This window comes from Eumetopias jubatus, unplaced genomic scaffold, assembly GCF_037043125.1.
Source record: "Eumetopias jubatus isolate StellerSeaLion01/CBP00866 unplaced genomic scaffold, mEumJub1_p1.0 scaffold_16, whole genome shotgun sequence".
NCBI classification, from domain to species: domain Eukaryota; kingdom Metazoa; phylum Chordata; class Mammalia; order Carnivora; family Otariidae; genus Eumetopias; species Eumetopias jubatus.
Genome location: NW_028274822.1, coordinates 74,010,164 through 74,029,438, shown reverse-complemented (window position 1 = coordinate 74,029,438; position 19,275 = coordinate 74,010,164). Strand labels below are relative to the sequence as shown.

Sequence of the window (19,275 nt, the reverse complement as noted above, 5' to 3'; positions counted from 1 at the left end):
GCCAAGCATGGCACAGGTTTTTGCTCTTAACTTTTTGGCTTCATTTCATGCAGAGTGAATTAACTCGACATTAACCAATGCTTCCAATTTCCCTTTCAGTTAATCAAGACAGCTTTGAACATGCATTAGAAGGTGAGTTCCATAATGAAAAAAAAATCCAATAAATCAAGCTAATAGCAGAAAACAAGGGCAGGTCCTTGCTTGTCCTTCTCTAGGTGCTTTAAAAAATAGGCAGAATTTCCATCTCTTCACTGCTGAAGATAATTTCAAAATAAAACATTGTAAAAGAAACAAACCATTGAATTTGCAACCTAGGGTCCTAACTATGACCTGAAAGGGATTTGTCACCAATTCTGTTCTTGAGGTAAGAAAATCTGAGGGTCCACATGCCTGAGAAAGGCACAACCCAGCTGTATGACTTTTCATCCACATGGTGCCATTTGGGGGATGTAAATCCAGTGATGCCTCACCTTCCATGCTGAGCATGCCCCTGTCTGCCTGGGAGATGCTCTGTGGTCCATTTTCCCCAAGTTACCTGTCCCTGTATCCTCCTTGTTTTCTATTCTCCTCCTATTAAGAATTACCAAGTGAGATTTATTAATGGGGAATGGACAGTAAACACTAGCCAGGATTTTGTTTGGGTTTTTATTTTGTGGTTCCCTTCCCTTTCAACCCCTCCCATACATAAAACATTCTATATTCTGTATAACCTCCATTCACTTGGGTACCAAACCACTCACTGGGGCTGTGGTGTCATAAGATATATATAGTTTCATTTTTATTTTTGAAAAGTGATAACCAATTAAGGAGTTTTTATTATCATTTTTGGAGCCATTTAGCTTTCTGACAATAAATCATTCACTCAGAAGGTGGGGCCATGCGAATTACGTGTCATTAGTTGCTCTCCTTTGCAACAGATGAGTTTTTTTTTTTAAGATTTTATTTATTTATTTGACAGAGAGAGAGAGAGGGACAGTGAGAGAGGAAACACAAGCAGGGGGAGGGGGAGAGGGAGAAGCAGGCTTCCCGCCGAGCGGGGAACCCAATGCAGGGCTCGATCCCAGGACCCTGGGATCATGACCTGAGCCGAAGGCAGACGCTTAATGACTGAGCCACCCAGGCGCCCCATACAGATGACATTTTAATCGCAACAGGCATAGCCGGGCTCAAGCATAAGTGCAGAGGTGGAGCGTGTGTATGAGTTATTCTGCAGGGAAGAGGGAGAGCATTTCGGGGTGTTAGTGTCTGTCACGTCAGGCCATCCCTTTGTTGCCTTTCGGCAACCAGTGAACCATGGGAATGTCTTAAGGGCCTGGGTTGCTCAGAGATGATGAGAGCCATTGTAATGTTTTGTGCTCATGCATTTGTCATGGGTGTTAGCATTGATTTTTCAGACTTCGTAGAGTGGCGGTTAATGGATTATAGATTGGCCTACAGCCGAGTTCTGTGGGCCGTGGCCGTGGAGAAATGGCAAAGAAAACCCGAGTGCGGGTGTCCGGAGGAGATGCAGGGTCTCCCTTCAGGCTGTGCTGAGAACACGCCCCTGGCCCCCACAACAGCTTTTGTAGTTCTTACAATTTCCACAAACCAGTGGGAGGTAGTGGGGTGGGGGGCTCCAGGTGAGGTCAAGAGGGTGCAACCGTGGCCTCTGAGAATCAAAACTGGGTCTTCACAGTTGGGGTGTCATGCCGGGCAGGGTGCAGTACTGAGAACAGGCCCAGCTGCCCAGCGCCCTCTCCTGGAGGGTCTGATAGGGCAGCTCTGGGAGGCACCTGTCAGTCTGGGTGCAAGGAGTTACGCCTTTTCCATGGAATGTCAAGCAAATCTGCCTTCCCAGTTAGCACATATGAGATTTTCTCCAAGTCTCTCCTTGAATTGGATTTTAACCAGATTTCAACTGCAGCCAACTCCCCCCCCCCCCCGCAAAAAATGGGCATGGTATGACCACAGGTTAAAAGAGTGTCATTCTCGGTAACCCCATGACCACCCCACCCAAGGATGGGTCTGGGCTCTGTTGCAAAGAACCAGTCCCATTATCTCTAATCTCTGCCTCTTCTCCCCTCTGGGGATGGTGGTCTAACGGCTAAGGCTCTGCGATGTCAGCTCTTTCAATGAGTGCAGAACTGGGAAGGCAGGTGCCCACCTGGGAACCCTGCCCATGCAGGTTGAGGGCGTGAGACCGGAGGGCTTCACTGGCTTATGTGTTTAGTAGCAGAAGCAGCAGCCGAGACATCGCTGGAAGGGGGAAATATGGCACTGGCTATCTTCATCCCAGTCCTCATCATCTCCTTACTGCTGGGAGGAGCCTACATTTACATCACCAGGTAGGGGGCTTCGGGGCAGGGCGTGGGGCACTGCCATCCGCTCAATGACCAGCACACTGGAGGACAGGGTCTCCATCTGTAGCTTGGGGTCGGTGGCATCTGGGAGCTTGGAGATGACATGATTCAACTCAGCGCTGGGAGAAATACTCCTACTGAGCACCTCCCACCCCATCCGAGGCAGGAGGGCTGAGCATGCAGCAGCAAAAAAGCAGGCACTACCCCTGAGCTCAAGGAGCTGTGGTTTAGTGGGAGAGATAGACACACTGACATCGATCCCACCATGCACTCATTCATTCGTTCACTTACTCCACAAACATGTGTCGACAATCTACTACATACCAGACATTGTCCTGTGTGTTGGGGATCATAGAACTTGCCTGCAATGAGGAAGGAAGGTATTTAGCCATGGCTAGGATATTCACTGATTCATTCAAATTCACAACTATTGAGAACCTACTATGTGCCAGGCAGTTTGGGGGGTGGGGGACAGTTCTAGGAACATCCCTGTGCACAAAACCGAAAGAGATCTTTGAGATGTGGGGCCCAGCTTCTAATGGAAGGAAGATAGGCAGTAAATGAAGTATAATAAGTAAATACGGTTTACCCTTGAACAATGTGAGGATGGTGAGGGGCGCCGACACCCTGTGCATCGAAAATCTGCATATATAACTTTTGACTCCCTGAAAACTTAACTACCGATAGCCTACTGTAGACCAGAAGCTTTACTGATAACATAAACAGTCGATTAACATGTGTTTCGTATGTTATGTGTAATATATACCATATTCTTTTTTTTTTTTTTTTTTTTGAGAGAGAGAGTGTGAGCGTGGGGGTTGGGAGCAAGGCAGAAAGAGAGGAAGAGAGAGAATCTCCAGCAGGCCCCATGCCCAGTGCAGAACCTGACATGAGGCTGGATCTCCTGACCCTGAGATCATGACCTGAGTTGAAATAAAGAGCTGGACACTTGACAGACTGAGCCACCTAGGCATCCCTAATACCGTATTCTTACAATGAAGTAAACTAGAGAAAAGAAAATGTTATGAAGAAAATCATAAAGGGGGGGCCTGCTTCTCCCTCCCTCTGCCCCTCACCCCCCACTTGTGCTCTCTCTCTCTAATAAATAAATAAAATCTTAAAGAAAAAAGAAAAAAATCATAAGGAAGAGAAGATACACTTGCAGGACCATGCTATATTTATCAAAAATTCCACATATAAGTCAACAGTGCAGTTCAGACCTGTGTTGTTCAAAGGTCAAGGGTGTACATTAGGGAGCAAAAGGGAGCTGGAGTAGGGGTGGTGATTGCACTCTAGAAGAGGAGTCCCCACTGAGACACGACATTTGAGTAAGGACTTGAAAGCAATAACAAGTAACCTATGCAAATATCTGGAAGAGGAGGATTCCAGGCACATACACAGTATGTGCCAAGGCCCTGAGGCAGGCGTCTGCCCAATATTTTTTTTTCTGTTTTTGTGGAGCCCGCAGTGTTGAAGGGGGAGAGGAGAAATACACAAATTATGACACACTGTGTTACACGAACAGTGTAATACACAGAAATACACAAATTATAGCACAACACATTGTGATGAGCACAATGAAGGAAAGAGATAGGGTGTGGTAACAGAAGAACCACTTTTTAAATAGGTAGTCAGAGAAGGTTGTTTTGAGGCAACATGGTATATAGTTGGTGCTCAGTAAATGCTGATTATTGCTGTTATCGCTCTTTGTGAAAGAGGGGCTCAAATCACCTTACGGGTGAAAACCAGCTGAGCTCCCCCCCTCCCCAGGAAGGGGAGGTACTGAGGCTTAAGCTGTCAGTCACCCACTTAGAAGTTGAGAGCAGTTATGTTTTCGGCGTTCACCCACTTGGATTCTCACTGCAAGAGGCTGTTTCTGCACACCTTCTTGGCATTTGCGGAGGTGCCCATGCCTGGGAAGGGGCCCCAGCTAGCTGTCCTCCTCTGGTATTGTAACTCCTATCTCCTTCGCTGTCCCTTTTCCAGATGTCGCTATTACTCCAACCTCCGCCTGCCCCTGATGTACTCCCACCCCTACAGCCAGATCACCGTGGAAACCGAGTTTGACAACCCCATTTATGAGACAGGGGTGAGTTGGTCTCTCTTCTCGTTTGGGTGGCAGACTTTGTATTGGGTACTAGGGACACAGTTGTAAACCAAATAAACCTGGTCCAGCCATTAATGAGCTTATAGTCTTGCAAAGGAGACAGAACTCAGTAATAATAATAAGAAGAATATGTACCATGAGCCGGGCACCTTGAATGCATAAGCTGCCCAAATCCCTGCAACTCTGTTGTATACCATGCAGTTACCTCTGATGGACTGATGACGATACTGAGAGTCAGAGAGACAAACAAATGATTTGGCCAAGGTTGCACACAGCCAAAGCATGGCTTGGAGCCAAGATACAAATTCAGACTGATGCCATTAATCATTATATTATCCCACCTCCCTTGAACCTCAAATAATCAAATAGGCCAATGGGTATCTTGATTATAACAAATCATCATTTTTAGGGACCATGGAAAATTTGCAGGGCACCATGATGCATGGCCAAGACATCCTAGCACCTTAGCTGTATTCTACGAGTTAGAAGCAAATCACAGGTCCTGCCCACACTTAGGAAAGGGGATCATGCAAGAATGTGACCACTAGGAGGTGAGGAGCAGGGGGCCCACCTTTGAGTCTTCCCACCATACTCCCATCTACCATAGATATGCTTGCTTATCTGTGTTGACCCAGCAGGAACAGTAGACCTCCATGAAAGCATATGGCAATGACCTCTTCTGGGGCCAAGCCTCTGACTTCTTATATCTCCCAGCTCCTCTGCCTTGAAGGCCTGGAATATATTACACACACTTGACAAACATTGGAGAAATTGAAGGAGTTGCCACCCACGTGTTGTAGTCATTTTCGATATGGAACTGCTAAGAAGAGGTCGTATGTTATTTTACATTCTATATACCTTGTTTCCAAATCCGAAAAGAAGGTCAAGCTGATTTAAAAAAAAAAAAAGAGCACTTCAGAAACTAATACTTATTAGTATAGTGTATCAGCTACCCAGCACTATGATAAAGCTGAGTAACAAATAATCCCAAAACTCGGTCGCTCAAAGCAAGCGATGTTAATTTGCTCATCAGTCTGCAGGGCAGTGTTTTCAGCTTGTTGCAGCTGGGTGGTTGTCCTGGCTCAGCTGCACTCACTCACACATCTGGGATGGGCGGGTTGTTGGTCGGGTGACTCAGCTCTGCTCTCCACAGTCTGCACCTCCTCGGCTAGGACTAAAGGCTCTCAAGGCACGCTCTGCCTGTGGCTCCACCACCCAACGGTTTGTACCCAATCTGTGCTTCTCTCTCTTGCAGGAAACCAGGGAGTATGAAGTTTCCATTTAAGGAGAGCTGCTCCTGAGAAGGGAGCTCACAGATCAGAACTCAACTACAACCTCCTTGAGAAATTCATCCAGAGACCACGTGGCATTTGATCGAAACCCCAGAATGTTGTCCGTCTTTTCTTTAGACTCTTTATTGAAGATTCACTGTTTTCTTTGCTGTATTTATTATATTTAAAATCGAAATAGGTGTGTTTGGAGGGGTCGCAGCTGCGGCCAAATCCATGTGACAATCTCCTTTCCAAAGGCAGGCGGATGACCTGCAAAATGACCAACATGGCAGCAAAGGGGGGAAAAAAAGCAGCTGGGTTTCCCCATCAGCAGGGGCCATCATCTGCAGCTCTTGCTGCATCAAATTGCACGCATTTGGGATCCATGCCCTTGGTGCTTTTAGGACAAATCCAAGCCCCAGGATTAGGTTGGAAAGGGTATCTCTTGATGGATTAACTTGGGTCGGACTTTAGCTTGAACAGGTCTGCTCCAAAACAAATCCCGGGTCCGCTCTTCCAAATGCTCTCAGCTTCTAGAAGGTCTCGCCACATCCCCTCCTCCCATGATCCTTCCGAAGGCGGCAAAGGTGTGCCCATGAGCATTCTCGTCTGCCACCCTGGCCTCATTGGATGCTGGCAGAATCAGAAAATGTTGCAGGGTGGATGAGAGATTTGAGAATTCAGAGAGAGTGTGGGGGTGAGGGGGGGCATTGAGTGAGGGGATCAAGTTAGTAAAAGGTTCTTTCCTCTGACCCTCCACCAATAATGAAAGGGAAGGGAATTTATGCTACAGGTGACAGAACCAATCCCTTTGTTCAGCGGGGGCCCCCTCAAGCTGTGACTGTAGATGCCCATGGGGAGCTTCACCCACATAGTTACATAGTCCATATTTTGGTAGCTTGTCTAGGCAGTTCTGGAGCAAGGGTAGGGCAGTTGGTTTTGACATACATATTGCCTCCTCCTGGATAGAAGCTTGGGCTTCAATTTTGGGGGACCTGAGGCCCAATACTTTCCTTCTGCCAGAAAAGAATCCTGCTCATATGCTCCTTAAGGCATGCATTCATGACACACAGCAAGAGATAGTTCAAGGCTGCTTTCCAGCCACCCAAAACCCACCCCATTTTATGCAAACAAAAACAAAAACAAAAAACAACCAGAGAATTGTTCCAGACCATTAGTAAGTAATGTCATGTTTGGAGAAGGTCCAACGATGCAAATAATGTAACCTTTCTTTTAAAAGGCAGAATCCAGTCTTTGCTTTTATTTCCATTTGATGCTTATTCTAACCCTAACCCTGGGTCATCTGGAAGGAAGAACTCTATTAATGATATTTAATTTTAGAACATACTATGGTTATGTGCAAACTAAACATTTGTCTTTTGTCGAGACTGACAAAATATGAAATCTTTATTCTAACCCTGTTCCCTAAAAGTGGCCCAAGAATCCTTATTGGCTGTTGGAGGAATAGAAAAGGTGTTGATTTTTTTTTTTTTCAGGATACCGATGTCTTAGTTTTGTCTTAGTAGTACAACGCCTATGACCATGTTTTAAAAGTTTATTTTCACCACAGATGGATCGTGTGAGCTTGGCAATGTACAGTGTGATTGGAAAGACAGGTTGGTGTCTGTTTTTCTTTTTAGGATATCTGAATGTGTATTTGTAATATGTAAAGGTAAAAACATAATAATTGTGCCAAAAATGTACTGGGCATCTCATTTCAGCTCATACGTGTCTGTTTTTATAAGATCAATGTCAAAACCCCTTGGGATTAAATATTTTTGAACAGGATACAATCTTGAGCAACTCAAGAACCAACTGAACCTTCCTACAAGCCACTCTTTGTTTTTAAAACAGTGGGGAAATACGTTTACAAAGATTTCGAGCTTCAAAGAATGCATGTGATGGTGTGTATTACATGCTAATTCATATAAGCTGTATCTGTCAGCTACCGCCCTGTGCTTTAAAAATGCACACACTCGATCCCTTTCATCTTGGAGCTCCTCTTTTTGCTTTTTTTTGGGGGGGTGGGGAGGAGTAGAATTATTTAGCCAACATAAGTATGCTGGTTGCAACTTGAGGGCCATCCTACTTAGTTCCATAGACATGCTTTAAATATGATTTTTTTAAAGCCAGCTCCGTGGAAAGTCTCCAGTAACTCAGGCTGACAGCTTTGGAAACTGCAAAACTGCCCAGCAGGAAGCAAAGCAGCAACATAATTAGGATGGGTTGTATAAGCAGAAGTGACTTGGCAAATATATGGGTAGATTAAGGCTGCGCATAAGCCTTGGGCAAAAATGACCTTTCTTTGGGGGTAAATCCGAAGGGTATGACTTTCCTATGCCCTTGAGAAGTCATGGGGGTGGGGGACAGGGCAGTCATGCGAGGTCAGATATTATGGAGTTGTCCAGCACCCTCAAAGGTAGGCTTTCTCCTGGGACGTTTTCACTTTCATTTTATCCCCAAACAGAATAAAAAGCAAAACAAACTTTCTAAGCTAGAATAATGAAGTTAAGTCATTTTCCACTTTGTATATATTGATGCTAATAAAACAAATGAAAAAGAGGCAAAGCTATGGGGTTTTTGTTACAAAGACACTGCAGGGTGGCATCAAGGGGGAGGGGGTGTTTCTGGTGTCTGGGGATTGGGTTGAAGTAACACCTGCTGACACTTTGATTGACAAGACAGGCTGCCAACTTGGGAACGGTTCCGGGAGCATTGGGGGGAATGTTCGGAACAAGACAGGACAGCAGGCTGCCATGTCAAAGACGGGAGGCTTAAACAGCAGAGGGTTATCTCTTGCAGTTTTGGAGGCTGGAAGTGCAAGATCGGGTGCTGGCCATTCAGTTCCTCGTGAAAACTCTTCCTAGCCTGTGGAGAGGCTTCTCTCTCTGTCCTCTTCTTATAAGGCCACACCTGCTATGGGATTCAGGCTCCACTCTTAGGACTTCATTTACCCTTAATTACCACCTCCAGGCCCTGTCTCCAAAAACAGTCACATGGGGGATTAGGACTCCAACTTATAAATTGGGTGTGGGACACAATTCATCCCATAGCATTCCACCCCTTGGCCCCCAAAATTCATGTCCTTTTTTATGCAAAAGATTCATTCCATCCCAACACCCCCAAAGTCTTTTTTTAATTATTTATTGTTATGTTAATCACCATACATTACATCATTTGTTTTGGTATAGTGTTCCATGATTCATTCTTTGTTCATAACACCCAGTGCTCCATGCAGAATGTGCCCTCTTTAATACCCATCACCAGGCTAACCCATCCCCCCACCCCCTCCCCTCTAGAACCCTCAGTTTGTTTTTCAGAGTCCATCATCTCTCCTGGTTCATCTCCCCCTCTGACTTACTCCCCTTCATTCTTCCTCTCCTGCTATCTTCTTCTTTTTCTTTTTTCTTAACATATGTTGTGTTATTTGTTTTAGAAGTACAGATCTGTGATTCAACAGTCTTACACAATTCACAGCGCTCACCGTAGCACATACCCTCCCCAGTGTCTATCACCCAGCCACCCCATCCCTCCCACCCCCGACCACTCCAGCAACACTCAGTTTCTTCCTGAGATTAAGAATTCCTCATATCAGTGAGGTCATATGATACATGTCTTTCTTTGATTGACTTATTTCACTCAGCATAACACCCTCCAGTTCCATCCACGTCGTTGCAAATGGCAAGATCTCATTCCTTTTGATGGCTGCATAATATTCCATTGTGTATATATACCAACTCTTCTTTATTCATTCATCTGTCGATGGACATCTTGGCTCTTTCCACAGTTTGGCTATTGTGGACATTGCTGCTATAAACATTGGGGTGCATGTACCCCTTCGGGTCCCTACATTTGTATCTTTGGGATAAATACCCACTAGTGCAATTGCTGGATCGAATGGTAGCTCTAATTTCAACTGTTTGAGGAACCTCCATACTGTTTTCCAGAGGGGTTGCACCACCTTGCATTCCCACCAACAGTGTAGGAGTGTTCCCCTTTCTCCACATCCCCGCCAACATCTGTCGTTCCCTGACTTGTTAATTTTAACCATTCTGACGGGTGTGAGGTGGTATCTCATGGAGGTTTTGATTTGGATTTCCCTGATGCCGAGCGATGTTGAGCACTTTTTCATGTGCCTGTTGGCCATTTGGATGTCTTCTTTGGAGAAATGTCTGTTCATGTCTTCTGCCCATTTCTTGATTGGATTATTTGTTCTTTGGGTGTTGAGTTTGATAAGTTCTTTATAGATTTTGGATACTAGCCCTTTATCTGATATGTCATTTGCAAATATTTTCTCCCATTCTGTCGGTTGTCTTTTGGTTTTGTGGACTGTTTCTTTTGCTGTGCAAAAGCTTTTTATCTTGATGAAATCCCAATAGTTCATTTTTGCCCTGGCTTCCCGTGCCTTTGGTGATGTTTCTAGGAAGAAGTTGCTGCGGCTGAGGTCGAAGAGGTTGCTACCTGTGTTCTCCTTTAGGATTTTGATGGACTCCTGTCTCACGTTTAGGTCTTTCAACCATTTGGAGTCTATTTTTGTGTGTGGTGTAAGGAAATGTCCAGTTTCATTCTTCTGCATGTGGCTGTCCAATTTTCCCAACACCATTTGTTGAAGAGACTGTCTTTTTTCCACTGGACATTCTTTCCTGCTTTGTCAAAGATGAGTTGACCATAGAGTTGAGGGTCCATTTCTGGGCTCTCTGTTCTGTTCCATTGATCTATGTGTCTGTTTTTGTGCCAGTACCATACTGTCTTGATAATGACAGCTTTGTAATAGAGCTGGAAGTCCGGAATTGTGATGCCGCCAGCTTTGCTTTTCTTTTTCAAGATTCCTCTGGCTATTCGGGGTCTCTTCTGGTTCCATACAAATTTTAGGATTATTTGTTCCATTTCTTTGAAAAAAGTGGATGGTATTTTGATGGGGATTGCATTGAATGTGTAGATTGCTCTAGGTAGCATTGACATCTTCACAATGTTGGTTCTCCCAATCCATGAGCATGGAACGTTTTTCCGTTTCTTTGTGTCTTCTTCAATTTCTTTCATGAGTATTTTATAGTTTTCTGAGTACAGATCCTTTGCCTCTTTGGTTAGATTTATTCCTAGGTATCTTATGCTTTTGGGTGCAATTGTGAATGGGATCGACTCCTTGATTTGTCTCTCTTCTGTCTTGTTGTTGGTGTATAGGAATGCCACTGATTTCTGTGCATTGATTTTATAGCCTGCTACTTGACTGAATTCCTGTATGAGTTCTAGCAGTTTTGGGGTGGAGTCTTTTGGGTTTTCCACATACAGTATCATATCATCTGCAAAGAGTGAGAGTTTGACTTCCTCTTTGCCGATTTGGATGCCTTTGATTTCTTTTTGTTGTCTGATTGCTGTGGCTAGGACTTCTAATACTATGTTGAATAGCAGTGGTGAGAGTGGACATACCTGCCGCGTTCCTGACCTTAGGGGAAAAGCTCTCAGCTTTTCGCCATTGAGAATGATATTCGCTGTAGGTTTTTCGTAGATGGCTTTTATGATATTGAGGTATGGACCCTCTATCCCTATACTCTGAAGAGTTTTGATCAAGAAAGGATGCTGTACTTTGTCAAATGCTTTTTCTGCATCTATTGAGAGGATCATATGATTCTTGTTCTTTCTTTTATTAATGTATTGTATCACGTTGATTGATTTGCGGATGTTGAACCAACCTTGCAGCCCAGGGATAAATCCCACTTGGTCGTGGTGAATAATCCTTTTAATGTACTGTTGGATCCTATTGGCTAGTATTTTGGTGAGAATTTTTGCATCCATGTTCATCAAGGATATTGGTCTGTAATTCTCCTTTTTGATGGGATCTTTGTCTGGTTTTGGGATCAAGGTAATGGTGGCCTCATAAAATGAATTTGGAAGTTTTCCTTCCATTTCTATTTTTTGGAACAGTTTCAGGAGAATAGGTATTAATTCTTCTTTAAATGTCTGATAGAATTCCCCTGGGAAGCCATCTGGCCCTGGGCTTTTGTTTCCTGGGAGATTTTTGATGACTGCTTCAATTTCCTTTGTGGTTATAGGTCTGTTCAAGTTTTCTATTTCTTCCTGGTTCAATTTTGGTAGTTGATACATCTCTAGGAATGCACCCATTTCTTCCAGGTTATCTAATTTGCTGGCATAGAGTTGCTCATAATATGTTCTTATAATTGTTTGTATTTCTTTGGTGTTGGTTGTGATCTCTCCTCTCTCATTCATGATTTTGTTGATTTGGGTCATTTCTCTTTTCTTTTTGATCAGTCTGGCCAGGGGTTTATCAATCTTGTTAATTCTTTCAAAGAACCAGCTCCTAGTTTTGTTGATCTGTTCTACTGTTCTTTTGGTTTCTAGTTCATTGATTTCTGCTCTGATCTTTATTATTTCTCTTCTCCTGCTGGGTTTAGGCTTTCTTTGCTGTTCTTTCTCCAGCTCCTTTAGGTGTAGGGTTAGGTTGTGTATTTGAGACCTTTCTTGTTTCTTGAGAATGGCTTGTATTGCTATATACTTTCCTCTCAGGACTGCCTTTGCTGTATCCCAAAGATTTTGGACAGTTGTGTTTTCATTTTCAGTGGTTTCCATGAATTTTTTTAATTCTTCTTTAATTTCCTGGTTGACCCATTCATTCTTTAGTAGGATGCTCTTTAGCCTCCATGTATTTGAGTTCTTTCCGACTTTCCTCTTGTGATTGAGTTCTAGTTTCAAAGCATTGTGGTCTGAACATATGCAGGGAATAATCCCAATCTTTTGGTATCAGTTGAGACCTGATTTGTGACCTAGGATGTGATCAATTCTGGAGAATGTTCCATGGGCACTAGAGAAGAATGTGTATTCCGTTGCTTTGGGATGGAATGTTCTGAATATGTCTGTGAAGTCCATTTGGTCCAGTGTGTCATTTAAAGTCTTTATATCCTTGTTGATCTTTTGCTTAGATGAGCTGTCCATTTCAGTCAGGGGGGGGTGTTAAAGTCCCCCACTATTATTGTATTGTTGTCAATGTGTTTCTTCGCTTTTGTTATTAATTGCCTTATATAATTGGCTGCTCCCATGTTCGGGGCATAGATATTTACAATTGTTAGATCTTCTTGTTGGATAGACCCTTTGAGTAGGATATAGTGTCCTTCCTCATCTCTTATTACAGTCTTTGTTTTAAAATCTAGTTTGTCTGATATAAGGATTGCCACCCCGGCTTTCTTTTGTTGTCCATTCGCATGGTACATGGTTTTCCACCTCCTCACTTTCAATCTGGGGGTATCTTTGGGTCTAAAATGAGTCTCTTGCAGACAGCATATCGATGGGTCTTGTTTTTTAATCCAATCTGATAGCCTGTGTCTTTTGATTGGGGCATTTAGCCCATTTACATCAGGGTAACTATTGAAAGGTATGAATTTAGTGCCATTGTATTGCCTGTAAGGTGACTGTTACTGTATGTTGTCTGTGTTCCTTTGTGATCTTTGCTGCTTTTAGGCTCTCTCTTTGCTTAGAGGACCCCTTTCAATATTTCTTGGAGGGCTGGTTTCGTGTTTGCAAATTCCTTTAGTTTTTGTTTGTCCTGGAAGCTTTTTATCTCTCCTTCTATTTTCAATGACAGCCTAGCTGGATATAGTAATCTTGGCTGCATATTTTTCTCATTTAGTGCTCTGAAGATATCTTGCCAGTCCTTTCTGGCCTGCCAGGTCTCTGTGGATAGGTCTGTTGCCAATCTAATATTTTTACCATTGTAGGTTACATATCTCTTCTCCCGAGCTGCTTTCAGGATTTTCTCTTTGTCTCTGAGACTCATAAGTTTTACTATTAGATGTCAGGGTGTTGACCTATTATTATTGATTTTGAGAGGGGTTCTCTGTACCTCCTGGATTTTGATGCCTGTTTCCTTCCTCACATTAGGGAAGTTCTCTGCTATTATTTGTTCCAATATACCTTCTGCCCCTCTCTCTCTTTCTTCTTCTTCTGGGATCCCAATTATTCTAATGTTGTTTCATCTTATCGTATCGCTTATCTCTCGAATTCTGCCCTCGTGATCCTGTAGTTGTTTCTCCCTCTTTTTCTCAGCCTCTTTATTTTCCATCATTTGGTCTTCTATATCACTGATTCTCTCTTCTGCCTCATTTATCCTAGCAGTTAGTGCCCCCATTTTTGATTGCACCTCATCAATAGCCTTTTTGATTTCGACTTGGTTAGATTTTAGTTCTTTTATTTCTCCAGAAAGGGTTTCTCTAATAACTTCCATGCTTTTTTCAAGCCCAGCTAGTATCTTTAAAGTCATGATTCTGAACTCTAGGTTCGACATCGTACTAAGGTCCGTATTGAGTAGGTCCCTGGCTGAAGGTACTACCTCTTGTTCTTTTTGCTGAGGTGATTTTTTTCGTCTTGTCATTTTGTCCAGAGGAGAATAGATGAATGAGAGAACAAAATGCTAACAGGTTTACAATGTCCCCAGCAAATATACTGTATACCAATCAGAAAAGACCTGAAACCAGGGGAAAAGAAAGGGAAAGAAAGAAAAAAGAAAGAGAAAAAAAAGAAAAAAAAGATAAAAACAAAAACAGAACAATACAAAAAAAGCAGAATGTGATCAAATATGATCAGGCTAGTGCATAGATCAATGCCACACACTAGATTTTGGGCGTATTTTGGTCTGTTAGAAAAAAGTGCCTCCTAAAATTTTAAAGGAAGAAAGACATATATGTACAAAATAAGGGTTGATACAGTGAAGGGATAGAAGATGACTGTAAAGATGAAAATTATAAAAGATTTTATAAAAGGACTTGATAAGATAAGAAGTTGTTTGAAAAAAGAAAGAAGATTTAAAAAAAAAAAGAAAAAAGGGAGAGAATGTGATCAGGCAGGAGACTAGAACAGAGCCATACACTAGTGATTTAGGATATATTTTTATCTGTTAGAAGAAACTGTATCTCAAAATTTTAAAGAGAGAACAACTTATATATATATGCCAAAAATAAGGGTAACTACTATGAAGGGATAAAATATGACTCTAAAAATGAAAAATAAAAAATGTTTTTTTTTTTTTAAAAAGAGATTGATAAGATGTTGGTTGAAAAAGGGAAAAAGAAAAAAAAACAGTTAACAAAAATTAACTTTGATGAACTAATGAATCATGGTAAAAAAAAAAAAAAAGCCATGAATTCTATGTGCAGTATTCCCCTAGCGCTGGAGTTCTCCCGTTCTCCTTGATGGGTAAACTTGGTCTTGGCTTGCTGGCTGTTCGTGCTGATCTTCTGGGGGAGGGGCCTGTCGTTGTGGTTTCCAAATGTCTTTGCCAGAGGCTGAATTGCCCCGCCCTTGTCGTCCGGGCTAAGCAAGCTGCTCGGGTTTGATCTCAGGAGCTTTTGTTCCCTGCAAGCTCTCCGTACAGCCTTGGAGGACCAGGGCAAAAATGGTGGCCTCCCAATCTCCACCCGGAGGAGCTGAGAACTCGGGGCCCCGCTCCTCAGTGCGCCCCCAGAGAAAAGCAGTCACTCCCTTGCCCCCGGTCTCCGGCCACACTCCATGCTCACCCGGCCTGTGACCGAGCGTTGCTATCTCTGGCACCCGACCCCGTGTGGAGTCTCCAAACCCAGCAGATCCCTGCGGTGCGCTCCCGCGCCGCTCCTCCCGGGGGAGGGAGGGGAGTCTCCCCGGATCTGCCGCTTGTTGGGTCCCTGCTGGAGGAGCAGTGGCCCGACTGGGCCGCGGATCACAGTTTATGGCAACCCCAAGCTGAGAGCCCGCGCCTCAGCTCCGTCTCTGCAGCCGGCTTCCCCGCTCCGATACCTGGGAGCTCTGGCGCACTCAGGCTCCCCCGGTCTTTCTGTGACCCCAAGGGTCCTGAGACCACACTGTCCCGGGAGGATTCCACCCCCTGCTTAGCCACTGCAGCGACGTCCCTCAGCGGAGCCGGCTTCTAAAAGGTCCGATTTTGTACTCCGCGGCTCTATCACTTGCCAGAAGCGGCCGGCGGAGGCCCCCTCCCCCGCCGTCTATCCTCCCGAATATCGCCTCGGATTCACTTCTCCGCACGTCCTACCTTCCAGTAAGTGGTCGCTTCTCTGTTCAGAGAGTTGTTGCTACTCTCCTCTTCGATCTCCTGTTGAGTTCGTAGGTGTTCAGAATGGTTTGATCCCTATTCAGCTGAATTCCTGAGACCAGACGAAATCTAGGTCTCCTACTGCTCTGCCATCTTGCTCCGCCCCCCCCCCAAAGTCTTAACTCATTCCAGCATCAGGTATAAAATCAAAAGTCCAAAATCATCTAAATATCCTTGAGGGGCACCTGGGTGGCTCAGTTGGTTAAGTGTCCAACATTGGTTAAGGCTCAGGTCATGATCTCAGGGTCGTGGGATGGAGCTCTGCTTTGGGTTCCCCGCTCAGTGGGGAGTCTGCTTGGAATTCTCTCCCTCTGCCCCTCCCCCTGCTTGCACTCTCTCTCTCTCTCTCTCTCAAATAAATAAATAAATCTTGAAAAAAATAATAAATATCATTGAAATCGGGTATGGGTCACCCCAAGGCAAATTCCCCTCTAGCTGTGAAGCTATGAAACTAAACAAATTATGTCCTTCCACACAATGATGGGGCAAGCGTAGGATGGACATTCCCATTCCAAAAAGGAGAACTCAGAAGGAAGAAAGCGGCGACGGATCCCAAATAAATCCAAAACCTAGCAAGGCAAATTCCATTAGATTTTAAGGTTCGAGAATAATCCTCTGTCATTCAGTGCCCCGCCTTGCAAGGCTCTGGGGGAGTGGTGGGGGCAGCCCCATCCCCTGAGGCACTGGGTGGGGTCATTCTGGCAGAAACCAGAGACACAGCCCCAGCCCCAGCCTCTGAAACCAAGGGGGAAACAGCCTTGTCTCTGGACCGGTGGTAGGAGCGACAGCCGTGATGACCTCTGAATCACCTGCAGGATCCTTCTTCCCTCTCCTTGAAGAACAGCACCTCCACAGCTGAGAAGCTGTGGGGCCAGATCCTGTAGGATCCAAGAAACGCTACAACCCCTCCTTCACTCTGTCCCATGCTCTCTGTCCTGTTTGGTATCATCCCATCTGTATTCCTGGCTCCCGCAGAGATGCCTGGGTAATTCATGAGTCTCACCCACGATCTATTCATCAGCCCCGTTGTTCAGCCACAGCCTTACTGTTCTCTTCGGATCAAGCTTTCTCATTTTTTGTAATGTGAATAAGGCTGAGAATTTGCCAGATCTTCAAATTCCCGCTCCTGTTTGCTTAGCAAACCTTCTTCCATCCATCTTTCTCCTTTTGCACTTTTACGTAAGACGTCAGGAAGAGCAAGCTGCTCCTCCAACACTTTGCTTCGAAATCTCCAGAAATCTAAAAGAATCTTTGAAATCTAAAGATCAATCTTGTTGCTCCCAAGCTCTACTTTCCTATAAAAGACTAGAACACAGTTCAATTTCTGTGCCACTTTAACACAAGGATCACCTTCATTCCAGTTTCCATGAACATGTTCCTCGTGTTTGCTTGAGACCTCATGAGAATGACATCAACCGTCCGTATTTTAAATCATATTTTATTCAAGGCAGTGTAGGCTTTCTCTAGCATGCAACTCAAAACCCCTCCAGCCTCTACACATTCCTCAGCTCCAAAACTCCTTCCACATTTCTTTTTTCCAAAGTAGAAAGATCCTGGTGGGAAACAGACTAACTCAAAAGAAGACAATCTGATCAAAATGTGGGTCCAACATTGCTGTCCCTGAAGCCTTCAAATTCAACCTGCTCTCTAGCGATGGAGCTGAGGATCAAGGGTGAGGAATGAGGGAAAGAAGACAGTTCTATCCATCAACTGTCTTTCCTCTAACCCGAAACACCACAAAATACTGAGCACCCAAAAAAGAGTGTAAAAGTCAACTATGTTTTGTAAGTGTATTGGTTGTGAGAGATCAGGAAAAAACATGTTCAAATCTCCCTCTAGAGCCTGGCGATGACAAACTCCCACGAGTGGGTCAGAATCCTAAGTAGTCATTCAAAAATCAGCTATTGGAATGTTTACCTTCCAGTTACACTGTAAGGGTGCATGAGGCACCGGGGTGGCTCCATTGGTTGAGCATCAGACTCTTCATTTCAGCTCAGGTCATGGTCTCAGGGTTTTGAGATTGAGCCTGGCATCGTGCTCCACCCTGGGTGTGGAGCCTGCTTGGGATTCTGTCTCTCTCCTTCTCCCTCGACCCTTCCCTCCCCCACCCTTTCTAAAATAAATAAATAAATAGATATTTAAAAATAAGAAGGAAAATTAAAAAAAAAAAACCACTGTAAAGGTGCAAAGGATCATTGCTTCCTTCCTAACAGTGAGAACAAGCTGGTTAAGCTAAAATAAGCATAACTTAAAAAAAACAAAAACAAAAACGGGGTGCCTGGGTGGCTCAGTCATTAAGCGTCCTGGGTCCTGGGATCGAGCCCCGCTTCAGGCACCCTGCTCGGCAGGAAGCCTGCTTCTCCCTCTCCCACTCCCCCTGCTTGTGTTCCCTCTCTTGCTCTCTCTCTCTCTCTCTCTTTCTCTGTCAAAAAAAAAAATTAGAAATATGGGATAAAAAAACACCCAAATTAATGAAATTCCAGAAGGAGGTGAGCCCTTCTTAGGATGGAAGAGGTTCTTGTCTAAACAGACAATCTCTGAGAGCACAGGGGAAATGTGAGCAAAACCACCATAGCAGGAATGAGGAGACTAACAGCTGATTAAAAAAAAAAAAATTAATGGCTGCCTGTGGTGTGGGTGACACATAAGAATCCCAAGAAGCCCCTGCCACAAAGCCATTTGGCGCCCACCCCCCAACTCTAACCCATAGGACCTTCATAGAACTCATGGGTCATGCCAGAGCCTGGGAGCAAGACAGGAGACCTGGGGGCAATCCCTCCATACCCAAGAAGGCAGTCCCTGTAGGATGAATCGAAACGCCTGCCATCCCACATGGCCTTCCAAAGAACCTCCTTCTCACACCCCAAACCAGCTAGAGATGTTCCTGTCACTCTTCTCAAGCCACCACCTCGTCTGTTCAGTTTAACTATTGACGCCTCCCTGACAGTGGGTTTGTTCAAACTGAAGCTCAAGAGAATCATAATTTATGGGGTCGTATTGAACAAGTAGAGAAAACTCATACATTAGAATCTGATGAGTCAATTGCTCCCATTTTATTGTATCTTTACAGTACCAGTGTCATATTTTGATTTGATTGACCAGTCAACCCTTTTGCGTGAGCTGTAGACACACTTGAAATGTGGCAGGCCTTTCCTACTGGCAGAGAGAACTGTATTTAAACAATTATAGGATCGTTGAGAGAATCACTAAATGTTTACCATATACATACCATAGAGGATGAGAGAGGGAGAGAGCGCCCGTCCTAGGAGAGGCAGTGTGGTCTGATGGTTAAGTACACCAATTCTGGAGCCAGAGAGGCTGGGTTCATGCCCGCCTCTGATGCTTGTTAGCTCTGTGACCTTGAGCAAGCGACTGAACCCCCTACTGCTTCTGCTCCCCCATCCATGAAATAAGGACAACTGGGCTGCAGTTGAGAGCCCAATGAGTTAATACACATGAAGGACTCGG

The 19,275-nt window shown here is 44.4% G+C and overlaps 1 protein-coding gene across 1 annotated transcript in view; it reads left to right on the top strand.

Annotated features, from left to right (window-relative positions):
- The window catches only part of SEZ6L (seizure related 6 homolog like), a 183,206-nt gene extending 177,475 nt beyond the window's left edge, over positions 1-5,731 (top strand). Inside the window, 4 exon segments of the mRNA XM_088019413.1 lie at positions 100-132; positions 2,210-2,324; positions 4,326-4,428; positions 5,702-5,731. Of these exon segments, the coding sequence (XP_087875539.1) occupies positions 100-132; positions 2,210-2,324; positions 4,326-4,428; positions 5,702-5,731 (281 nt within the window).
- Positions 5,732-19,275: the final 13,544 nt, after the last annotated feature.